Source organism: Cherax quadricarinatus, chromosome 44 (genome assembly GCF_038502225.1).
Source record: "Cherax quadricarinatus isolate ZL_2023a chromosome 44, ASM3850222v1, whole genome shotgun sequence".
NCBI lineage: Eukaryota > Metazoa > Arthropoda > Malacostraca > Decapoda > Parastacidae > Cherax > Cherax quadricarinatus.
The window spans coordinates 12,073,526-12,100,167 of NC_091335.1; the positions used below are offsets into that span (position 1 = coordinate 12,073,526).

General features: G+C 41.0%; 1 protein-coding gene across 4 annotated transcripts in view; it reads left to right on the top strand.

Annotated features, from left to right (window-relative positions):
* Positions 1-18,922, top strand: part of Zdhhc8 (zinc finger DHHC-type containing 8) — a 117,025-nt gene extending 98,103 nt beyond the window's left edge. For 2 of the 4 annotated variants that reach the window (XM_070094098.1, XM_070094099.1), the window contains one exon: positions 16,961-18,922. In XM_070094098.1, the coding sequence (XP_069950199.1) occupies positions 16,961-17,275 (315 nt within the window). In that variant the 3' untranslated portion in view covers positions 17,276-18,922. Of the gene's footprint in view, positions 1-11,178; positions 15,184-16,960 lie in introns of those variants that run through there. The other 2 variants (XR_011393148.1, XM_070094100.1) reach the window with 2 other exon arrangements.
* The last annotated feature ends 7,720 nt before the right edge of the window (positions 18,923-26,642 follow it).

A 26,642-nucleotide genomic window follows, 5' to 3' on the forward strand; every position in this document is an offset into this window, starting at 1 on the left:
AAGGAAATGAGTGAGCTACTCAAGTCCCAATATGACTCAGTTTTTAGCAAGCCGCTAACCAGACTGAGAGTCGAAGATCAAAACGAATTTTTTATGAGAGAGCCACAAAATTTGGTTAACACAAGCCTATCCAATGTTATCCTGACACCAAATGACTTCGAACAGGCGATAAATGACATGCCCATGCACTCTGCCCCAGGGCCAGACTCATGGAACTCCGTGTTCATCAAGAACTGCAAGAAGCCCCTATCACGAGCCTTTTCCATCCTATGGAGAGGGAGCATGGACACGGGGGTCGTCCCACAGTTACTAAAAACAACAGACATAGCCCCACTCCACAAAGGGGGCAGTAAAGCAACAGCAAAGAACTACAGACCGATAGCACTAACATCCCATATCATAAAAATCTTCAAAAGGGTCCTAAGAAGCAAGATCACCACCCATCTAGAAACCCATCAGTTACACAACCCAGGGCAACATGGGTTTAGAACAGGTCGCTCCTGTTTGTCTCAACTATTGGATCACTACGACAAGGTCCTAAATGCACTAGAAGATAAAAAGAATGCAGATGTAATATATACAGATTTTGCAAAAGCCTTCGATAAGTGTGACCATGGCGTAATAGCGCACAAAATGCGTGCTAAAGGGATAACAGGAAAAGTCGGTCGATGGATCTATAATTTCCTCACTAACAGAACACAGAGAGTAGTCGTCAACAGAGTAAAGTCCGAGGCAGCTACGGTGAAAAGCTCTGTTCCACAAGGCACAGTATTCGCTCCCATCTTGTTCCTCATCCTCATATCCGACATAGACAAGGATGTCAGCCACAGCACAGTGTCTTCCTTTGCGGATGACACCCGAATCTGCATGACAGTGTCTTCCATTGCAGACACTGCAAGGCTCCAGGCGGACATCAACCGAATCTTTCAGTGGGCTGCAGAAAACAATATGAAGTTCAACGATGAGAAATTTCAATTACTCATATATGGTAAACACGAGGAAATTAAATCTTCATCAGAGTACAAAACAAATTCTGGCCACAAAATAGAGCGAAACACCAACGTCAAAGACCTGGGAGTGATCATGTCGGAGGATCTCACCTTCAAGGACCATAACATTATATCAAGCGCATCTGCTAGAAAAATGACAGGATGGATAATGAGAACCTTCAAAACTAGGGAGGCCAAGCCCATGATGACACTCTTCAGGTCACTTGTTCTATCTAGGCTGGAATATTGCTGCACACTAACAGCACCTTTCAAGGCAGGTGAAATTGCTGACCTAGAAAATGTACAGAGAACCTTCACGGCGCGCATAACGGAGATAAAACACCTCAATTACTGGGAGCGCTTGAGGTTCCTGAACCTGTATTCCCTGGAACGCAGGCGGGAGAGATACATGATTATATACACCTGGAAAATCCTAGAGGGACTAGTACCGAACTTGCACACAAAAATCACTCACTACTAAAGCAAAAGACTTGGCATTCGATGCAACATCCCCCCAATGAAAAGCAGGGGTGTCACTAGCACGTTAAGAGACCATACAATAAGTGTCAGGGGCCCGAGACTGTTCAACTGCCTCCCAGCATACATAAGGGGGATTACCAACAGACCCCTGGCAGTCTTCAAGCTGGCACTGGACGGGCACCTAAAGTCGGTTCTTGACCAGCCGGGCTGTGGCTCGTACGTTGGTTTGCGTGCAGCCAGCAGCAACAGCCTGGTTGATCAGGCTCTGATCCACCAGGAGGCCTGGTCACAGACCGGGCCGCGGGGGCGTTGACCCCCGGAACTCTCTCCAGGTAAACTCCAGATAAGCTCCTCTTCAAGGGGGGCTCCTTGGCGTGGTGAAGAGACTCTTGGTCTGAGGAATTAGACCTTCTGGTCTCCTTTCTCAGACCGAACCTAATTACCCCCCAGTCCCCCCTTCCCTATCCCAGCCTCCCCATCTCCCATTTTTCCCTTTCCTCCTCCCCATCCCTCCCCTATTCCCTTCCTATTTTCTGCCTTTGGGATTCATCCCACAGGCACTCTAGTTCCTAGGTAGGGGGAAAGGTACCAGGGTCCATCCCATTCTGTTGAGGTCCTTGGCAGTGGTGTAGTTTGCTGTGTAATCTGGATCACCTGGGGATGTCCCGATCCCTCTCTGATCTCCCGGGGGGTGGCTTTGGGTGATGAATGGTACCTTTTGGATTCCGGGGGGTGGTGGCCAGAGGAGGTATGCTTTGTGGTGGGTGTCCGGCGGCCCTCTCTTTTGTCCACCAAAGTGGCTCGGCGGATGTGAAGTTGCTATCCTGGATTGCTGGTTTACCGGCATGAAGGGTAGGGTATGGCACAGGTTCCATGCCGCACCTGCACTACTTGCAGTGCTAAGGTCCTCTTGGGCGCGGAGGGAGATTTACGGCCCTTTCATTCTTCCTAGGAGCTATTCCTCCACATTCTTCCCTTTTTTATTCTTTTTTTCTTTCCTTTCTTTTTTTTGCTCTAAAAAACAAAAAGAAAAGGAGTGACCTAACCATGGAGTTCCCAATCCATGAACCTGCTCCCCTCAGGCCCCTTCCTGATACCGCACCCTGTTCTGACCCTGCCTTGTTATCTGACCACTCTTCGGAGATTTCTGTTGCCCCTGTACCTCCTGCTGGTGCTGTTTTGACACCTGCTCCAGGTACCAGGGTTTTGAATGACTCCTTCGATACGTCTGACCTCCGCTTTTCTTTGGCTATGCTTCCGGCTTCTCCCTGTATGGTATGGCAATTCTTGGATTGCCCGCCCATCCCATGTTGGACCAACTCTGGTCCCACACCTTAACACCCAAGACCATTACTTGATGATACCTCTTTGCTTCCTTCTCATTCTGCTGAGAGAAGACCTGCACATCACACACTCCCTTTACAAGCTGTTTCGAAATACACAATAGATTAAGTTTTTTACTCTACGACTGACTTCCTCTTCTGCCTTCCTGTCCAACCATAGTACAGTATTGGCAAGGCACTCCTGTGCCATGTTGGTAGAGATATATCCTTTCATGTTCTCAAGAGCGGTACACGCACCATCACTGTCCAGAATGCTAACCAAGCTCATGATCTTTCTCTCCTTACAACTATCGATACTATTCCTGTAACTATTTAAAACATCATTCCCTCAATTCTTGTAGTGGTACTGTCATTCTGCCCCATACCATTGTCCAACAGAATTTCCAGACATGTGGCAATGACATTCTGGAACAGTTAGAGGTCCAAGACCTCCCAGTTCTCAAAATAGACACTTACGTCCTCCCTGCCTGCAGGCAGAGATGATACCCTTGCAATGTAGCTCGCTTAACGTTTGACTGCCGTGAGCTTCTGTCCTCTGTACATATAGCGGGACAACGTTTACTAGTTCAAAAGGTGATCCCTACATCACAACAGTGTAGAAATTGCTGGCATTTTGGTCATCCAGCAAAATATTGCAGGTCAATCGGTGAATGCCCAGTCTGTGGTGCCGACAGCCATACCAATACGTCTTGTAGTCTACCTCCCTCTTGCCTTAATTGTCATGAGGCTCACCCATCTTACTCTCGCCGTTGCCAAGTTTACTTAAATGAGCGTGAAATCCGTTGTTTCAAAGAGGCAGAAGGCCTCCCATATGCTATGGCAGTCTCTAATCTACGCCTCCAAGGGAAACTTCCCCATATTTCTTATTCTCGAGTTACTAAACATTCCCCTTCCTCTGGGGTCCCAACTTCTGCAGCCTCCTCTGTAGTCACCCCTTCCACAGTCACCCCTCTTTCTAATTCTTTTGCTGTCCTGGACTCAGCAGTCCCTACCTCTGCACTTGATTCTGTTCTCACCTCTTCCTCTTCTCACTCGCATGTTTGTGTGTCTGCGAGACCTTGTACAACACCTACTCCCCATCACCCCTCTCCTTCTCCGAAGTTCAAAAAACCCCATTGTTAAAATCTCTTTTCACCCCTCCTTTCCTTCTGCAACCTGCTCATTTTTCCTTCCCAGTCTCTGTACCCAGTTCTTCAACTCTAACTGGCTCTGTTACGAGTGTGGAGGTTCATCCTTCTCCTCATACAGTACCTTCTTCCCTTGTCCTCTCCCAAATTTCTTCCTCTTCTGCCCCCCTCCCAGGTCGCTTCCTCTCCAAATGTCCCCTCCCAAGCTTCTTCTCTAGTTCCCTTTACCCTTTCGTCCCCCCCGTACTTTGGTACAGCCCATCGTCTCCCTGATCTTTACTCACCTTCCTTCTTCCATCTCCAATATTGTACCACATACACATCCTTGTCCTCAGAAACGCTTGAAGCTATCTCAGAATATATTGATGAGACTAGACCATTGACGGACACAGATCCACCTCCTGTTCCTACTCTTCTCCGTCTGCACAACTCCTTTCTTTGCAGCATCCAAATCCTTCGCTGCTTAAAAGTTACCTCCACATGTGGATTTTTCTAACCCTACTAGTCCGTAGATTCCTTTACCTTCAGATTTCTTGTATCTTTCTCTTTGCAAATCATGGCTTATTTACAGTGGAATATCCGCGGCCTCAGAGGTACCAGGGTGAGTTCCAGGTGTTGCTCTTCCAGTTTTCCCGTTTGTGTTTGTTTACAAGAACCCAAATTATGCTCAGCTGTTATCCATCCTATCTTGGGCTATGATATATTCATCGTATCCTTTTCCTAATGGAACCTTTAATGACAGTGCACTACTTATATGCACCAGTATTCCATACCGTCAGCTCTTTGTTCATACTTCGCTGCATTACACTGCAGCCCGTATAAGAACATAAGAACACAAGAAGGAAAGAACATTGCAGCAGGCCTACTGGCCCATGTGGGTCAGGTCCATGTCAACCCCTGACTTAGACCAATGGCCCATCCAGTCAGGTCACCTCCACTTAAGGAAGGAGCACAGCATCTGACCCAGTAGCACCAGCTAGTTAGGTTCATCTCACACCCACCCACAACCACTCATGTATTTATCTAACCTATTTTTAAAACTACACAACATCTTAGCTTCTATAACAGTACTCGGGAATTTGTTCCAATCATCCACAACTCTATTACCAAACCAGTGCTTTCCTATATCTTTCCTGAATCTGAATTTTTCCAGCTTAAAATCATTGCTGCGAGTCCTGTCTAGGCAAGATATTTTTAGCACGCTATTTACATCCCTTTTATTCATTCCTTTTTTCCATTTATACACCTCAATCATATCCCCCCTAATTCTACGCCTTTCTAGAGAGTGCAGATTCAGGGCCCTCAGCCTATCCTCATAGGGGAAATTTCTGATACATGGGATCAACTTTGTCATCCTCCTCTTCACGTTTTCCAGTGCACTTATACAGTGGCCCCCCGCATAATGATTACCTCCGAATGCGACCAATTATGTAAGTGTATTTATGTAAGTGCGTTTGTACGTGTATGTTTGGGGGTCTGAAATGGACTAATCTACTTCACAATATTTCTTATGGGAACAAATTCGGTCAGTACTGGCACCTGAACATACTTCTGGAGTGAAAAAATATCGTTAACCGGGGGGTCCACTGTATTTATTCTGTAATACGGCGACCAGAACTGTGCAGCATAATCTAAATGAGGCCTAACCAGGGATATGTAGAGTTGAAGAACAACCTGAGGATTTCTATTATTTATGCTTCTTGATATGAAACCAAGGATTCTGTCAGCTTTATTGTGAACATTTATGCACTGTTGTCTTGGTTTCAGATTACTGCTAGCCAGAACTCCTAAATCCTTTTTGCAATCAGTATATAAGATATACATTATTTAATTTATATGTGGCATGGTTATTATCCTTTCCAAGAATTAGAACTTTGCATTTGTCTATATTAAACTGCATCTGCCACTTCTCCGACCATTGCATCAGTCTATTCAAATCATCCTGAAGTGCTCTAATGTCCTCATTAGAATGAATTGGACTGCCTATTTTGGTGTCATTAGCAAATTTACTTATGTCACTATTTATTCCCTCATCTATGTCGTTTATGTAAATTGTGAACAATAAGGGGCCCAACACTGACCCCTGTGGAACACCGCTTGTGATGTGCCCCCATTCTGATTTCTCCCCATTTATGCAAACTCTTTGCTGCCTATTTGTCCACTTGAATAAGTGGTATACAGTCTGTTCTTTGTATCTCTCTCCTTCTCAGGTCTTATCTATCCCAGATGTTGCATTTCTGGTTTCTTCCTTACTGCCACCACTTCTGTTACTTGGCAGTTTTAATGCCAAGGGGGGGAGGGGTTACTGTGACTCCCATGGCATTCAGTTGGAGGCTTTTCTTGCTTCTCTCCCCCTCCATGTTTTAAATACAGGTTCTCCAACCCATTTTGATCCTCATACTCATTCTCTTGCATTGATCTCTTGGTCTGCTTTTCCTCCACTGTACTAGACTTCACCTGGTCTGTCCTCTCGGACTTGCATGACAACAATCATTTTCCAATCATTCATTCTTCTTCATATTCACCATCTCCTCGTAGCCCATGCTGGCAGTTTGACCAAGCAAATTGGGACCTTTACTCGCATCTAACTGCTTTTAATGAGGTTCCTTCTTCGTCCTCCATTGATGAGCTTTTACATCTCTTCGCGACCTCAGTTTTAACTGCAGCTTCATATTCTATACCCCAAATCTCAGCCAGGCATTCTCAGAAGTGCATGCCTTGGTGGTCCCCTGCTTCTGCTTGGGCAGTACAATTGACACATGCTGCATGGGGCAGGTACCGGTACAGTAGAACCACAGAGAGACACTTTGATTTTAAGCAGAAGCAAGTGGTCACTCACTGTGTCATCCAAGATGCTAAACGCACTTGCTGGCGAGATTGTTTCCACCATCACCTCTGCTTCCTTTATGAGTGCAGTCTGGAAAAAAGTATGGAACTGAGTGGTAAATACTCTCCCAACACGTTAAGAGACCATACAATAAGTGTCAGGGGCCCGAGACTGTTCAACTGCCTCCCAGCACACATAAGGGGGATTACCAACAGACCCCTGGCAGTCTTCAAGCTGGCACTGGACAAGCACCTAAAGTCAGTTCCTGATCAGCCGGGCTGTGGCTCGTACGTTGGTTTGCGTGCAGCCAGCAGCAACAGCCTGGTTGATCAGGCGCTGATCCACCAGGAGGCCTGGTCACAGACCGGGCCGCGGGGGCGTTGACCCCCGAAACTCTCTCCAGGTAAACTCCAGGTAAACAGCACCTGTTCTTTGGGTTGCCGGTGTTGATATCGCAAACCCTCTTGATGTTGCCACCGAAATTGGTAATCATCTTGTCTGTATCTCTCAGGGGGCTTCATCTATGCACCTCATTTTGTTCCTCAAAGTCTGCCAAAGAGTTAGAGCCCTTAAACTTTTCTTCTATCAGAGAAGAATCTTGTAATTTGCCTTTTACACTTCTGGAACTGGAGGTAACACTCGGCTTGCCAATCATCGGCAGCTGGGCCTGACGGCATTCATATTTGGATGCTACAGCATCCGAATATGAATGCAGTCCTCTTAAGACTTTTTAATTTTATTTGGTCACAAGGAGTTCTTCCCCAGCTGTGGAAATCTGCCGTTGTTCTCCCTTTCCGCAAACCAGGTACTACGGGAGATGATGCCTCCTACTCCCGTCTCATTGCTCTTACCAGTGCAGTTTGCAAGGTGATGGAACGTCTGGTAAATAGACGATTGATGTGGTGTTTAGAGAGACACCACACTGTCTCCACTAGTCAGTATGGCTTTCGTTAGGGCCGTTCTACCATTGACCCCTTACTACGCTACATACGTATGTCTGTAATGCCTTTGCCAATAACTACTCAGTTATTGCTATCTTTTTTTACCTTGAGAAGGCATATGACACTACTTGGAGGCCCACTCCAATCTTCCATTTTCCTTAACTTCTTAACTGAAAGACATTTCTGTGTTCAGGTTAATTATATGCTTTCCCTGGACTTTGTGCAAGCTGAAGGTGTCCTCCAGGGGTTTGTTCTGAGCACAACACTTTTTCTCCTTGCTATAAATGATCTGGCCTCTGTTCTTCCATCCAATATTTGGTCATCACTTTATGTTGATGACTTCACTATAGCTTGTGCAGGTGCTGACTGTCATCTCATTACAGTTTCTCTCCAGCATGTGATAAACCCTGTTTCCAATTGGGCCACCACTCATGGGTTTAAATTTTCTAGTACTAAAACTCGCCAAATTACTTTCACTCGACGTCCTGTTGTCTCTGATCATCCATTGTACCTATATGGCTTGCGTATCCCAGAACGTGATACAGTCAGGTTTCTAGGCCTTCTGTTTGACCTTAGGTTATCCTGGAAACTTCACATTACCTCTCAAAAGGCTACTTGTCATAGCCGGCTGAACCTCCTTAAAACCCCTTGCTCATATTTCATGGGGGCTGATCATAGAACTCTCCTTCACCTACATTCAGCCCTAATTTTATCGAAACTCTATTACAGCGACCAGATATATTCGGCTGCCTCTCCTGCAACTCTCTCTAGCCTTAATCCCATCTATCATCAGGGATTATGTTTATGCCTCAGTGCTTTTCGCTCTTCACCGGTTGAGAGCCTCTATGCAGAGGTGAATATTCCATCCTTGTCTGATTGCCATGATGCTCATTGACTTCGCCATTATATTCGCTCTCATGACTTCCGCAATCCTTACATATACATATATAGGATAGTCACTGATATTAGTAGACGTTCTTTATTTGTTCGTCGCCCCTGTTTACTCCGCCACCTTTCTCTTTGCCTACATTCGCTTTTGTCTTCTCTTCAGTTACCACCTTTCTATGTTCATGTAGCATCTCACTTTTCCCTACCAGCTTGGGAAGTTCCGATGGTTTGTGTCTGTTCTTTCCCACTGCCATGTGTGAGAGCCTAACTGCCTACAGTGGCTTCTTGCTTTCTCTTTCTTAACCACTTCCGATCTCATTCTCATCGCATCACAGTGTACATCAATGGTTCCTAGTCTTCTGATGGCGTTGGATTTGCAGCAGTGTTTCCAGACAGCGTCGTGCAAGGGCATGTATTATCCCCGGCTAGCATTTTTATGGCTGAATTGTATGCCATTCTCGTAGCACTTATCTGTATTGCATCTATGCCTGTGTCACCATTTGTGGTTGTTTCAGACTCCCTTAGTGCTTTACAGGCTATACAAAAATTTGATATGCCTCATCCCCTGCTTCGTAACCAACATTGGTTACGCCGTATATCTAGCAAGCACAAAGATGATGTTTTTTGTTGGGTCGCTGGTCGTGTTGACATACAGGACAATGAACAGGCAGACATTGCTGCACAGTCAGCAGTACATGACCTCCCAGTTTCATATGTAGAGGGGTTCCATTCACTAATTATTTTGCTGTAATTGCTACCCACCTTCGCACTTGTTGGCAACAATGATGGTCTGATCTGCTCCATAATAAACTACATTCTATTAAACCGAGTATAGGTTTCTGGCTGTCTTCTTATCAGTGTGGAGATTGGGAGACTACTCTCTCCCATCTTCACATCGGCCACACTCGTCTTACTCACGGGTATCTCATGGAGAGGCACCCTGTTCCACTCTGTGAGAATTATCAGGTCCATTTTCTGTTAGCCACATTCTGTTGGACTGCCCACTCAATCAACAAGCACACAGAATTTACCTCATCCTTCTCCCTCTTGTTACCCAATACCCCTGCATCCTTCACTGCCCGGGGGCGCTGTATGACCCTTGTATGTTTAGTGCTTCTTTTTTTATTATAGTACTACTACTACTACTATAGACACTTCAGTATTCCAGGTGCCTTCCACCCAGCATATTTTAATGACAAGTACTCCTGCTAAAAAAAAAAAAAAAGCACACGTACTCTCCTGTATACTTGCTATGGTACTGTACACACAATTTACAGTTACGTAGTTGCAAAACTTAATGAAAAATGTATTAAAAGTATAATTTACCTAATGGATTTTTCCCATTATTTCAAAAAGTCGATTTGTATATTGAGGTTCGTTATAGCAAGGGTTTAGTGGCATAGGGATATTAGCTATAAATGTCTTTCTACTACCATTTGTTGGTTTGTAGCCATTTTTCCACACACAGAACCCTTCAAGAGAGGTTCTTGAGCATTGGTGAGGGGCTCTTGATACAAGGAATGTGATTTGTCTTTTTCCCTAACAAAAGAAAATGATTGCAGGTTTTAAATGCTGTGTCCACTGGAATCATTATTCTTTATGCTGAATTCTGAAGAATGGGAACATGAAATTATCTCTCCTCTTGCAACTGCAAATATTTATGAATATGAAAGGGTGTCCACAAAAAGCTTCCTGATTTCAAACAGGTATAACATGTAACTTTATTGTAATAATCTTTCACAGTTAGTAGCTTCAGATGCAGGATTTCATTGTTTCATGTGGTATAGGGTAGCATTAAAGGCACTCGATGTGCACCCCTCTGGTTGCTCAGCAAACATCATTGCGATAGTCCAGTTCAGTCCAGACACTCTGCAGCATATCTGGTGTTATCGTGCAAACTGCTTCAGTGATTGAAATTTTCAGCTCCTCCAGGATTGCAGGTTGTGGTGGTACATAAACTGTGCTCTTCATGTACCCTCAGAGAAAGAAGTCACAAACAGTTAGGCACATTGACCTCTGCAAGTGGCCTGCGAGGCCACCGGGCCTAACTGTTTGTGACTTCTTTGTTTGGGGGTACATGAAGAGCACAGTATATGTACCACCACCTGGAGGAGCTAAAAATTTCGATCACTGAAGCAGTTCGCACGATAGCACCAGATATGCTGTAGAGCGTCTGGACCAAACAGGACTTTAGCATCGATGTTTGCTGAGCAACCAGAGGGGCGCACGTTGAGTGCCTTTAATGCTACCCTATACTTCGTGAAACTGAATGAAATCCTGCATCTGAAGCTACTAACTGTGAAAGATTATTACAATAAAGTTACATGTTATACCTGTTTGAAATCAGGGAGTGTTTTTGTGGACATGTACCAAAGTTGAGCCTCTTTATTACACATTGTTTTACCCTAAAAAGATTATATTTATAAGTTATTATTTATTAAAAGTGACATAAGTGTAAATAGTGTTTTGCAATAAAATTTTATAATTTCTTAATTGGATTATTGTATATTTATGTAGTGTACTGTTTAACAAAATGTGTCTCGAGTCAGGTTTGTGTTATCAGTGACATGTTAACTCTCACAGGGATTACGGCCACTACCAAGTCCCTGCCGTGCCATCCAGCATGGACCCTCGTGTAGCCACAACTATCACTATTTTACCATGAAGCCGCCAGATTTGGAGCGTTGTCATGGGTTAAACCACCATAGAACTTTAGCTATATAGATGCTGCCTTCCTCTGCTTAAACTGTTTCTGTTTGTTTATATTCCTTGACTTTACTCTTGAGTATGATTTAAATTTTCTAAAATGTTTATAAGTGGGTTCATTAGTTTTGTGTAACTAAATCAGTTAAGTTTATTAGCTGATTTAGAGCCATTTATTCACCTCAGTATTTTACTTGACTTGTTATTTGACATTGTTTCCTCTTTGTAAAGAAATAGCCTGTAGTTGTGAAGTAATTAATGTGATGTAAATGGTTTAGAAAACCAACAATTTGAAGAATGTGACACTTGTGAAACATTTTGAAATCAAATCATACCATGGGTGGGGTTAGAATCCGTGGTCAGATTGTCTCTAAGCTCCAGACTGACTCGTTAGCCACTGGGCCAGCTGGCCCAGTGGCTAACGCGTCGGTCTGGAGTTTTGAGACTCTCTGATTGGGGGTTCTAACCCCACCCATGGTATGGTTTGTTTGCAATCGTGTCATTATGATTTCATGATTCATTTTGAAATCTTTACTGAGGAAATGTTTTACCAGCCAGTGGTTTCTTCAGTTCAGTGCAGAGAAGACCTGTAGAAGATGAGAAGTTTGAAGTAGTCAGTCCCTCAGCTTGGAGTCGATGTGTTCAGTCCATTGACTCCAGGCTGAGGGACTGACTACCTCAAACTCCTCCTCATCTTCTACAGTTCTTCTCCATATTGAACTGAAGAAGCCACTGACTGGCAAAACTTTTCCTCAGTAAAGATTCCCAAATGTTTCACAAGTGTCTCATTCTTCAGTAATTAATGTAATGCTGCTTGCCGATAAGTGCCAGAGCTACACAAGGATGAGCATCTGTACCACTTTAAAGACTAATGTGGTGTCAGTAGCCTTTTATGATATAAAGCAATTTTAAAGTTTACAAAATAATATCAATTGAACATTGGTATTTACTTTCAATTTATTAAAAAATCTTAGAAGAAATGTTCTCTACCGAAGTACTTAATTTATTTCAGTTAAGCCAGCTATCATTTTCCATGCTCTGTTAGTTTACTTGTCAGAATTACAGCATCGCACAAGAGAACATAAGAATTGATGGTGAAAGGAAAACTGACAACAAATATCTAGACAAATAATGGTCGAATACTGATAAGTTCTTTAGCTACTTTTTTAATTAGTACATTGGCTCTTTCCCACCAAGGTAGGATGAGTCGAAGGAAAATACTATACATATTCCATTACATATTCTCTAGCTGTTTTTCCATAAGTGTACTGACATTCACCAAATGACAACATCCCTTACAACATCTAGAACTCATGTCTGACTGACTGGTTTTCCTAAATACCTTGCTAACATGCCAACAGCATGTCAAATCACAAAAAAAAAGCACTTAGTCTCCTTGAACCTTTTTTTAACATGGCCACATATTCCTTCTAGAGGCTCCAGCTAAGAGCTCATAACCTCCAACATTCCATCTCTCTAACCCTTTCTGGGATGACCACTACACCTCCCTCCATCCACCCACAGATTTATATTACATGCATATATCTTTGTCAGTCTATCTATCTGCATCCTTCCTAGGTGAGTACGTTATCTCAGTAGGATGTTATCTGCTCTCTGAATTATTATACTTTTCATACTGCCACACAGTCTTCAAATTTTTCACTTTGTTTACTGGATAATATTCACACTATACTGTGCATATCTTGATCTCAAACACAGCATCTCCACTGCCACCATAAATATATTAAATATCCATGGTGACAATACACATTCTTGTTTATGGCCTACTTTGTTAAGAAATAGTACCAGTCTCTCCTACATACCTTAACCTGAACTTTACTATCCTCATATTAACCCTCCTGCTTTTTATAACTGACCACTTACTCCATACATTTACCCCCTTCAGAAGAGGTGCCAATGCTGGTGAGGGGCTCTTAATCCAAAGAACTAGAGCTATTCTTCCCTTGGATCAAACACTTGAATCAAGCTCTGTATGATCCCTATTGGTTTAGTGCTTTCCCCTTCTTCATCATGAATAAAATTAGAGTAATTTCACTGTCTGGAAACAGGCATTTCTCTCCTGAAGATAGTCAAAACATGGTTTGTCATTGTTTTAAATGACTAGTTTAAATACTGTATACAATACTCAGTTATTGAAAAAAAAAAATTTAACATATGTTGGTGAAAATATTAATGTGATGGTCTTAAGAGAGGAGGAAGACCTAAGATATTCCATGTAATAAGAAATGTAAAAATTTTGAAAATACAGTACACTATATTATTTTCATTAATAAATGTACGTATATGATACTACAGTAAAACTACTTGTTTTAAGTTCGAAGCTGAAATTTATAGAGTTGGATGTGCAGTAGAGTACCAGCAATAAATTTAAAGGTAAAGCACCATGAGGTGTTTTCAAAGTGTTTTTACATTAGCACTGTTACAGTAAACCCTCTCAAAATGCTCGGGCTATATTATTGAAAATCAGCTCATAATTTAAAATAGTGTTGCTTGAAATGAAGACTATATGGGGAAAAACTATGCTTGTCAGAATTTTTTGCCCATATGTGTACATTAAGCTCTTGATGTAACAGACTAATGGGAGGATTGTCTGAGGGTCTGTTAAATCAGAATGATATTAAAAAAATAATAGATACACTAAAGTACTTTGCTATATGCCTAATACAATGTTCCCTCAGTTTACAGTAATATTGCAGTAAACCTTGAAAATAAAATAAAGGTACAGTTTACCCCAGTGGATTTTGTCGGTATTTTTAAAAGTCTGGTGTATTGCAGTTGGTTATATTGAGGGTTCACTGTAATCTCATTTTAATGGACAACTAAATAAGCAATATTTTGATTTACTTAGCAACATGTGGGGAATATTTACAATATGCGATGTTTGGCCAATCATCTGGTGTAATGGTTGCACCTTAAGATACATACTGTACTTCCATACACAACTTTTCATTTTTGTCACTGTTTAGCTATTAATAATCACCAGGGTGTTCAGCACTTGTGGAAATAGATAAGGGGGAAGTGAATTTTTTTTTTCTTAACACATTGGCCATGTCCCACTGAGGTAGGGTGACCCAAAAAAGAAGAAACACTTTCATCATTACTCACTCCATAATTAGAGCATAATTAAGATAATGCATGATACTGAACTTTTGTGGATGCTTGATGTTAACGTCTTCACTATTGGAAGCCCCAAAATTAAAGGTGCTCAGATGTTGGCATTTAAACAAAAAAATTTCTTCTGAAATGGTAGAGAATCTTTTTTTGAAGGTAATGACATTAAAAATATGAAATTTGATGGAGAACTTATAGAATTACACAGGTGTCAAGTTAGAGGTCTAGGCTCACTCTACACATTGGTGATTTTGTCCACTTTGAGTCCTATTTTATGCCAGTCCCTTTTCTCAATTTGATCTATTCACCTATCAGAACTATTCTATAAAGTGCACAGTAGTTGGTAAAAAAAAATCGAATTTAAATAGTCCAAAATAAACACTGTAGACATTCCAGGCACTAAAGCAACATTTACTCTGTTCATTAATATGTCTTCAGGCCTCTCCTTTGTTGCACTTGCCCTTCATTTTGAATTCATCAAAAAATTGAAGATTTACCTCTATTTCTTGGATAAAATATAACCAGGAATGGTTGATCATGGTTTATGGCATCCCAATAATCGAGTCATAGTAAAAATTCATTAAAGAGACTGGGGGATGTTAGCCAGGTCTTAATCTGTCCTCAAAAAAAACTCAGAAAATCTAATATTTCTGCTAATTTGATCCCAGTTTCAAGCTACTTCTGGTCCTGAAACTAAAATCATCTCTATTTCAGTAGTATGTCTTTCATTCTATCAATTCATATGAAACAGCCATAAAAAGTCAGAAAACACCTCAAATCGATATTTTAAACCAAACACAAGGTCAGAGGTTTCCTTTTCCCATCTTTCGTGGGGCAGGATATTTTTATACTCTGCATACTCACCACATGGGGGAAGGGGAAAAGAATTTCTCTAAGCCATGCGTGTCGTAAGAGGCTACTAAAATGCAGGGAGCAAGAGGCTAGTAATCCCTTCTCCTGTATAAATTACTAAATGTAAAAAGAACTTTATAGTTTTCTTCTTTTTTGGGTCACCCTGTTCGGGAAATGGCCAATATGTTTGGAAAAAAACTCACCACAAAGACTCGATCTCTCATGTCTAGGCCAAAATTTACCACTACAACTTATCTGAGAGAGCTGAGCTCAAAACATAGATCTATGTAAGCACCCAGACCCTTTGTTTATAAGTTTTGGAAAACATCAGTTAGTAAGGAAAAAAAAGCTGTCTGTTAGATACTTGATCTCATTTGACAAGAATGGCTGGAGGTTGCACCGTGACCACCTCGCTCAGCTGATGGTAAATGTATTGAAAATTCTACAGCCAGTTTTGCATTGCTTACTTTTTCATAAATTTACAATTGTATAACCTGAAATTTTTGCATGAAATAAAAACTTTTGTTTGTATTTCTTAATTGCATTGAAACAGAATCACACTATATGAAGCTGCATTGTAAGAGGTTTTATTGTACACAGAACTGCACATTTCATACATCACTAGATGTGTAAAAATTGTGGTGGCAGCTCTTTGGCCCTTTGTAAAACCATCAGCACCAGAGAAGTATACAAGATGAAAATTTGGTTGGGGTCACTTAGCTGAAGTCCACACGTCCATAGTTTAGTGTGTCAGAAAGTTCCTCCTTAGGTCATTTGGATAGATAGGTGGGCTTCACTTAAGTGATCTGTATCATTTTTAACTTTCATACATATCTGACATCAATGATGAGACCATAGAGGTGTGAAAAGCTCCTTTCCCACTCATATTTCTGACTGGTGGGAAACAGCCAATGTGGTACAAAAAAAAAAAAAAAGCATGAAGTGTGCTTCTATCGTGAAGCCCTGTGATTCCTTTTCATATACAGTACTATACTATTCATATATACATCTATTAGTGCACAAGTTATAAACATTTATATAGACATAATATGCTAAATAAGCTTTAATTAGGACTACATATTATTCAAGGTTGAGCTTAACAGGTTATCAACTTGGTAAAGCTCAACTCTGAGTGAAATGTAGTCCCAGTTAAAGTGTATTTACATCCTGTCTGTATACCCACTCCTGTTGGCATTGTGCCCTTACATCCGAACATTTACATGGTCTTCAGAAGAGTCGATTCATTGCGCTGTATTGTTTAAGGATTGGCATTTTATTTTCCTCCTGTATGCCTTTCCTAATTTGCTTTTTGGCATTTTGAATGTTTCAGAGGAAATTATTTATTATACTAGTGTTGTAATAATTAAATTTGATTGCAGCATCATTGCCTTGTATATTTGTTAACAATATTTAGTAAAGCAAGTGTCTGTGAATGTCATGCAATTAGCAGCAGTGTCCAGTCTTCGGAGTTATTTCCAGATTTACTTTTGCCATTACTATGAAGTTGCTTTTATGTTTCAAATTTTTTATTATATGCTTTTTTGCTTACTGTTTTTGTTCAAAACTGTATGCTAGTTAAATCGACACATTTTGAGTTTGTCGTTACCTGCGTATTTAATGCTTTAAATAGAAGTAGTGTTGGCTTAGTTGTAATTAAGTATTATCTCCCTGACTGTAGCTGGTGGAGGGGGGAGGGGCCGGAGCATCATCGTCTGTTGGTGTTGGTGCAGGTGGGGGAGGCGAGTGTGCTGAGGATGGCAGCCAGCCCCCACCGGGCATGAGTCAGAGTCAGGACTGCGAGCCTACACCCCCCTTGCCACGTCACCCTTCCAAGACTAACTTCTTCCAGCCAGATGCACCACCACCACACCATCACCCTGCTTATCATCACCACCACCACCATCACCCATACACCGACTCGCCACGCAAGGCCAATGCAAGTCAGCAGGTTACACGACCACCTCGGTCGCCACACACTTCTAGACCACGGTAAGTAAAGGTACAATGTAGTATAGTGAATTTTTATTACTTTCCAGTCATTCACCAGGAAAGTAACCTGTAGTTTGGCACTTATTGTAACAAGAGTCTTTATTGAAACATGGAACTCATTACTAGTCAGAATGTTTATAAAATAGTGTGAAAGTTTATACAGTGGACCCTCGACCAACAATATTAACCCCTTCAGGGTCCAAGGCCAAAATCAGAAGTGGTGCTCCAGTATCCAAGAAATTTTGAAAAAAAAAAAAAAAAAATTATTTTTTCTTACAGAATTAAAGAGCATATTTTTGTGAAGGTAATAAGACAAAAAAAAAAATTCTGATCAGTACTTACCGAGATACAGTGCCAAGAAGTTTGTCGAAAATGATGTGGTGGCGGCAACATCGACGAATTCCACATACGCGCATTACATTATTTTGCGGTTTTTGTTGTTTTTTCTTTTCTTTTCCAATTTTTTTCTATTCCTACTAACATTTGGGGCCTGAGAGACCAATACTGTATATAATGTATATATATAAACTCACTGTATTGAACACAATAACCGCACTAAAGTTATTATCATATTATTGTTTACCACTGTTGTTTATTACAATAAACATGCACAAATCTTGTATAATACTAATGTTCTATCATATATTTACATATTTATAATCACTGGACATGGTTTTAGAACTGCTGGAGCTTGTGGAACTCCTTGAAACAAGGCACCATGCACAGAGGCACCTTACATTCCTCACACATAAACCGAGTGTCTTTGCGTCTTTGTTGCTGTCTTTTTGTTTGTGCACAGACGATGCATCCCTTCTGAGCAAATTTCTTCTGAGTTTAAGGAAGTTGTATTATGAAATGATCACCTTCCCTCCTCAAACGCTTGGGTATATCCTGAGGAATTCAAGGACCGTGTTGTATAGCAGGTGTTGTTACCTGGTACTTCATTATGAGTTGTCTGACAACAGACAAACAAAATTCACCATACGGTGGTCTGTTGCCAGTCTTTATTTGGTACATATTATATGCATTGAGCATTGAAATGTCCATGAGATGTAAGAAAAGTTTCATGTACCACTTGTAACTCTTACGAACACAGTCAACAAAACCAATCTGCATATCACATTTGTCAACCAAGCGCATGTTTTGTGTATAATCAATCACTGTCACTGGTTTTCGAATACGTTCATTAGTCACTCGATCAACTTTGCCACTGTCTTGCATTTCATTACGGTGAATGGTTGTCAACAATGTGACATCTCGTTTGTCATGCCACCGTAATGCCATGATGTCATTGGCAGTAAACACCTGCACGTCATCACCACGAGCACCTGCGTTGAGCCTGGGCATATGTTTACGATTAGAACGCACTGTGCCACACACATCTGTCTTGTTCACTCCCATGAAATCACTGAGTAATGGGCTTGTGTACCAGTTATCGGTATATAATGTATGCCCCTTACCAAGATAAGGTGCCATCATGTTTCTCACTACGTCACCTGAGATACCCAATAACATCTTGGTATCTTTCAATGTTTTACTACCCGTGTATACAACAATATCCAACACCAGGCCACTGTCACAATCACAGAGTACAAACAGTTTTATACCAAAGCGTTTCCTCTTGCTCGGTATATACTGCTTGAATGACAGTCTACCTTTGAACAAAATCAAAGACTCGTCAATTACAAGATTCTTGAATGGATAAAAGTATATGCTGAACTTTTGTTTGAGATACATGAAAACATTTCTAATCTTGTATAACCTGTCACTTCTGTCAGGCCTGGTTTTGTCAGAGAAGTGCAACATACGTAAGAGTAAGATAAACCTGTTCACTGGTATGATTTCACTGAAGACCGGGGTAGAAATTAGCCGATCTGTGGACCAGTATGCTTTTATATTATGCTTATAGACGTGAGGCATAAGCATTATTGTTGCAAAAAGCAAATACATTTCTGCAACAGTCGTCTCTTTCCACCTGTGTAGTCTTGACTGTGGTGATAAGATCGTATTTGCCATGGTGTACTCAAAATACTTATTACTTTCCCTGACAATATTTTCCATCAATTGCTGGTCAAAGAATAATTCAAAGAATTCCAGTTCATTGGCCGTGGTTCCAAGGGGACAAGTAGGTAGAATTCCACTTTGAGAGTCATCAAAGTGGTGAGGCTTGGGAACAAAATTGGGATTTTGCTGCCAATCCCACATACGGTTTGCTGGTGGATACTGGACATCATAGGCTGGTTGTGTGGGTGGTTGTGGTTGTGGTGGGCTGGTGGCTGGCGCTCCGCTTTGTCCTTGAACTGACGAGTCAGCAGCGTGGGTCCCAGCGTGGCCTGGTGAGTCACGCATGACGGTGCCACTACCATCACCACTAACACCGTCCACTGATGCCTGTGGTCTATCCATGCCAAGTGTAGCCACATCATCATCACTATCACTACCTAAAACTGGTGTTGGGCCACGGGATGTACTCCGGGATGTACTCCGTCCCCTGGGCACAGCATAGGGTACACTACCCGAGCACATGCGGCGGTGAACATACCGACGCTTCACTGGTGAATATGATTCCTCACTATCACTACTCGAATGATCGTCGAGCGCAATAAAATCACAGTCCACGTCACTATCATCATCATTACTGAAGTCAGAGGCCTGGCCACGCGAAAATATTAGTTTTCTCTTGCGATGAGGAACAACCGACCGTGAGTCATGAGTGCCCACACCAGAGGTAGAAGGTTGAGGATCGTCAGGGTTTTCTGCACTATTATCGATATCCTGGTCATTCTTTTCGGTCACTAACTGATCAGAGTCGTAGAATTCGTCTTCATTTCCACTTCCATCAGTGTCAGAACTATCAGATAGGAAGAGGAGAGTCCCAATTTTCCGGGGAGTGAGAGCTGACTTGTGGCGAGGCATGGTGAACAAGGGTAACTGAGCCAGCGTTCCCACAATGCTATGCGGGCGCCTAGATTTTTTGTTTATGGCGCACACCCACCACGCAGACCCGTTCTCTCACATGTAGGCCTATGAGCGTTTTCGCGCTAAATTTGACGGCGCTAGAATTTTGGCGTAGATCTACGGTTTGGACACTCAACGTAAAGCCGTAGATCTACGGGACGGACCCTGAAAGGGTTAATCCATTCCAGAGAGCTCATCGTTAGACAAAATTATCATTAGTTAAATTAATTTTCCCCATAAGAAATAATGGAAATCAAATTAATCTGTTCAAGACACCCAGAAGTATGAAAAAAAATATTTTTACCAGTTGAAATATACATTTTCCTACACAAAAACAGAAGGATAGATGCACAATATATGTATACATATGTATATTGTGTAATGAAGAATAAATGACACTTACCTGGCCTTAAATTCACTCACACCATCAGTAGTTGCAGGCATTTTTTTAATTAAATCATCATGCAACTGCCTTGCCTTTTCACATATGATCGCTTGAGAGGTGCTGTCTTCTGATATCTGTTTTTCATTTATCCACACCAATAAGTCTCTCAACATCTTCAAGTACTTGCAATCTGTGTTTCGAAAAGATACTTGCAACTTTTGCAACAACAGCTTCCTTGATTGCCTGCTGTTGGCCAAGATAGTAGCAATGGTTGATTGGGGTTTGTTATACAACTTGGCCAGCTCGGCGACACGCACTCCAGTTTCATACTTTGTGATGATCTCCTTCTTCATTTTAATTGTAATTCTCACCCTTTTTACCACAGTGTTGGCACTAGAAGCTTTCTTGGGGCCCATGGTGGCTTATTTTGCAGTTACAAGCACTAAAAACACTGGAATAATACAAAATGTACCGAATGTATGCGTGGATGCGACCGGACTGTCTTGTAAACAGTGGCACACTAACTGAAGGCAGGGCAGCTAAGGCACGCTCAGGCCAAATAGGACATGTGGACGCGTTCGGGACGAATCATGTTGGTCGAGTTTTTCATTGTTGGTCAGGCCAAAAGTTTTACACTCAAACGCTTTGTTAGTCGAATTTACCGCTAGACAGTGCCTTCATTGGTCGGGGGTCCACTGTATAGTACATATGCTTAAATTTTAACAAATCTTTATGAAGGTGTTATAAATCATCAAGCATTACTTATTATTTTTATTTTGTATCAGGTGTGGTATGTATCTCTTAGTTAAAATTTAAAAAGTCCTGCCAGGTGAGTGTGAAGCAGAAACCTGTAACTGGTTTACATGATGGTAAGATTGCCGGTTTCTTTGTACTGTCTCGTAAGCACACTGGATATCGGGTATATCTTGCTACTTCTACTTGCACTTTGGTCACACTACACAGGTATGCACATGCATATAGGTATATACATACACATATCTAGGTTGTTCTTCTTTTTTCCTAGTAATTTTTGTTCTTTATTTTCTCTATTCTCCATGGGGAAGTGGAAAAGAATCTTTCCTCCGTAAGCCATGCGTGTCGTATGAGGCTACTAAAATGCTAGGAGCAATGGGCTAGTAACCCCTTCTCCTGTAGAAAATACTAAAAAAGTGAGGAAGGAAAACTTTATAAAACTGGGATGCTTCAATATGCATGGATATAATTTGGATGATAAGAACGAGATGATTGCTAATGTTATGAATGAAAAGAAGCTGGATGTCCTACCTCTAAGCGAAACAAAGCTGAAGTGGGTAGGTGAGTTTCAGTGGGGAGAAATAATTGGGATTAAGTCAGGAGCATCTGAGAGAGTTAGAGCTAAGGAAGGGGTAGCAATAGTGTTGAAGGATCAATTATGGAAGGAGAATAGGGAATATAAATGTATAAATTCAAGGATTATGTGGATTAAAATAAGAGTTGGATGCAAAAAGTGGGTCATAATAAGTGTGTGCACCTGGAGAAGAGAGGAGTGTAGAGGAGAGAGAGAGAGACTTTGGGAGATATTAAGTGTGTAGGAACTCTTGAACCAAGTGAGAGAGTAATTGTGGTAGGGGACCTAAATGCTAAAGCAGGAGAAACATTTAAAGAGGGTGTGGTAGGCAAGTTTGGGGTGCCAGGTGTAAATGATAATTTGGGGTCCTTTGATTGAGCTTTATATAGAAAGGAGTTTGGTTATAGGTAATACATATTTTAAGAAAAAGAGGATAAATAAGTATACAAGATATGATGCAGGGCATAATGACAGTAGTTTGTTGGACTACGTATTGGTAGACTTCAAGATGTACATGTTTATAGAGAGGCCACAGATATATCAGATCACTTCTTAGTTGTAGCTACAGTGGGAGTAAAAGGTAGATGGGATACAAGGAAAATGGAAGCAGCAGGTAAGAGAGAGATGAATGTTTATAAGCTAAAGGAGGAGACATTTAAGGTAAGATATAAACAACTATTGGAAGATAGATGGGCTAGTGAGAGTATAGGCAATGGGGTTGAAGATGTATGGGGTAGGTTTAAGAATGGGGTGTTAGTGTTCAGCAGAAGTTTGTGGTTACAGGAAAATGGGTGTGGGAAGGAAGAAGAGCGATTGGTGGAATGATGTAGAGAGAGTAGTAAGAGAGAAAAAGTTAGCATATGAGAGGTTATTACAAAGTAGAAGTGATGCAGGGTGGGAGGAGTATATGGAGAGGAAAAGAGAGGTAAAGAGAGTGGTGAAGCATTGTAAAAAGAGAGCAAATGAGAGAGTGGGTGAGATGTTATCAACAAATTTTGTTGAAAAAAGAAAAAGTTTTAGAGTGAGATTAATAAGTTGCAGAAGCCTAGGGAACAAATAGATTTGATTATTAAAAATAGAAGAGAGTTATTAAATGGAAAGTTAGAGGTATCGGGAAGATGGAGGGAATATTTTTAGGAATTGTTAAATGTTGATGAAGATAGGGAAGCTGTGATTTTGTGTATAGGGCAAGGAGGAATAACATCTTGTAGAAGTGAGGAGGAGCGAGTTGTGAGTGTGGGGAAGTTCGTGAGACAGTGGGTCGACGGGAAGGGGGTAAAGCAGCTGAGATTGATGAGATAAAGATAGACATGTTAAAAGCAGGTGTGGTTATTGTTTTGGAGTGGTTGGTGCTTAATTTTCAAAAAAAAAATTTTGTTATTTTGTCTTATGAAATGGTAGAGAATCTTTTTCTGAAGGTAATAAAGCAAAAAGTATGAAATTCGATGGAAAATTGGCAAAATTATGCTCTTGCAGATTTTGATGCATCAGCAATATTTACGCATCGGCGATTCTGCCAACTTTGACTTCCATTCTAGGCCAATTACACGTATACTTCAGTCGACCAAATTCTTAGCTATTTTATTAGTATTACTTCTATTTTATCAATTGAGCACAAAAAATTTCCCAGTCGACTGTTTCAACTACCCAATAAAGTGATCGGAAATTGGTAATTTGGCCAATTTAACACAAAGTTCAAAATATTCCAGTTTCAAAATAGGGTCCAGAATAAACAATGTGGGCATTCCTGGCACTAAACTAACATTTCCTCTGTTCATTAGTTACATTTTCAGGCTTTACAAATGAATTTCATTTTGATTTTTTATTCACATAATGAATTTTTATTCACACCAAAAAATGGAAGATTTACTGTTATGCAGTGTTGTAATAATTGTATAAATAATATCAGTACATTTGTGAACATATATTAGACCCGCCAGCTGACGCGTATTAGACTCGTGACGACATTTGTTTACTCTTGAACATCGGCAAAAATTGAACATTTCTACTACTTTGAGCTCAGTTTCAAGCCGTTTCCAGTACTAAAACCAATCAAAATCATCTCTATTTCTGTAATATATATTCCATTCTATCAAATGAGACCAAGAAATTGTTATTACAGCTATAAAAAACTTAATAAAACACTGCAAATTTGCTGTTTTAATCCAAAATTACGGTCACAGTTTTTTCTCTCATTATGCACTGCATGCTGCAGGATTTGTTTTATGTGGTGCACACTTACCACGTAGATGTGTTCTCTCATATCTAGGCCCAAATTTACCTCTCGCAGGTTATCTGAGTGAGCTGAGCTCATGGCATAGATCTACGGTATGGACCCTGGCTTCGAAGCCTTAGATCTATGGCACGGGCCCTGAAAGGGTTAATAAATGTATGGAAGAGGGTAAGGTACCTAGAGATTGGCAGAGAGCATGCATAGTTCCTTTGTATAAAGGGAAAGGGGACAAAAGGGAATGCAAAAATTATAGGGGAATAAGTCTGTTGAGTATACCTGGTGCAGTGAATGGGAGAGTTATTATTGAAAGAATTAAGAGTAAGACGGAGAGTAGGATAGCAGATGAACAAGGAGGCTTTAGGAAGGGTAGAGGGTGTGTAGACCAAGTGTTTACAGTGAAACATATAGGTGAACAGTATCTAGATAAGGGTAAAGAGGTTTTTGTGGCATTTATGGATTTGGAAAAGGTGTTTGACAGGGTGGACAGGGAGGCAATGTGGCAGATGTTGTAAATGTATGGAATAGGAGAGAATAGGAGGTAGACTATCGAAAGCAATGAGGCTCAGGTTATTGAATGCAATGAGGCTCAGGTTATTGAAAGCAGTGAGGCTCAGGTTAGAGTATGGAGGAGAGAGGGAGATTATTTCCCAATAAAAGTAGGCCTTAGACAAAGATGTATGATGTCACCATGATTGTTCATTACACCTACCATCCGACTTACGACCTGCTCGACATGCAACCACTCAACTTACAACCGTGTTTTGTATGCCAAATTTCTGGGAAATAAACAACTGTTTGTGTCGTACGCAGTGTTTATCCTAAATCTTACAGTATAAAATACAGTACTAACAGCATAAAAAGTAAAGTAAAAAATTTAATACCAAAATAAAACAATAAATAAAGTCATTACAAAAATGTGATGTTAATATTCAGTAGTAAGGTTCGACTTACGTCCATTTTGACTTACGACCAGTTGGTTGGAACCAAGCTCAGTCGTAAGTCGGATGGTACCTGTATACGTATTTGGGGTTAAAATATAAAGAATCTAACACAAAGTGGGAGTTGTCACAGCTGCTCTTTGCTGATGACAGTGTGCTTTTGGGAGATTCTGAAGAGAAGTTGCAGAGGTTGGTGAATGAGTTTGGTAGGGTATGTAAAAGTAGAAAATTGAAAGTGAATATAGGAAAGAGTAAGGTGATGAGAATAAAAAAATTAGGTGACAGAAGATTGGATATCAGGTTGGAGAGAGAGTATGGAGGAGGTGAATGTATTCAAATATTTAGGAGTGGACGTGTCAACAGATGGGTCTATGAAAGATGAAGTGAATCATAGAATTGACGAAGGGAGAAAGGTGAGTGGTGTACAGAGGAGTCTGTGGAAACAAAGAACTTTGTCCATGAAAGCAAAGAGGGGAATGTATGTATAGTTATACCATGCTCTTATATGCATGTGAAGCATGGGTGGTGAATGTTGCAACAAGGAAAAGGCTGGAGGCAGTGGAGATGTCGTGTCTGAGGGTAATGTGTGGTGTGAATATAATACAGAGAATTTGTAGTTTGGAAATTAGGTGGCGGTGTGGGATTACCAAAACTGTTATCCAGAGGGCTGAGGAGGGGTTGTTAAGATGGTTCAGACATGTAGAGAGGATGGAAAGAAATAGAATGACTTTGAGAATGTATAAATCTGTAGTGGAGGGAAGGCGGGGTAGGGGTTGGCTTAGGAAAGGTTGGAGGGAGGGGGTAAAGGAGGTTTTGTGTGTGAGGGGCTTGGACTTCCAGTAAGCGTGCGTGAGCGTGTTAGATAGGAGCGAATGGAGACAAATAGTTTTTAAAACTTAATGTGCTGTTGGAGTGTGAGCAAGGTAATATTTATGAAGGGATTCAGGGAAACCTCCCATAAAAGGGAGAGAACTTGTAGGCAAGATCTGCTTGTTAAAAAAAATTTCATCCTCTTGTAGGAAAGGCCAGAGAATTTGGGTAAGTAATTCTGTGTTTATTTCTATGTTAATTTTAGAATTTTGTTGATTACATGGTAATTTTTAAGTCTAAAATATGGGTATGATTAGTATGATTGCCATGAAAAAAATTATTAGTCAAAATTCTTTAGTAGCCAGTGTTATTTCATCTTGAATTTATTTCTTTCATCTTCCTTTCCAGCAGATTATTTTTCCCATTTTCTTTCTCATTGCTTATTTGTAGTTCAGCGGTCAGAGCATTTGGCTCAGAACCAAAAGGCTTGAATCTTGGAGAGGGAAGATGTATGGGCAACTCTGACACCTGCTGCCCATGTTCGGGTAGAAGTACAGTGGACCCTCCCTTTTCATGATTAATCCATTCCAGAGAGTCTGATGAAATGTGAAATTCACAAAAACTGAAATCATTTTCCCCATAAGAAATAATGTAAATCCAATAATCTGTTTCAGATGCCCAAAAGTATAAAAAAAAAATACATTTTATAGAAAATAGCTA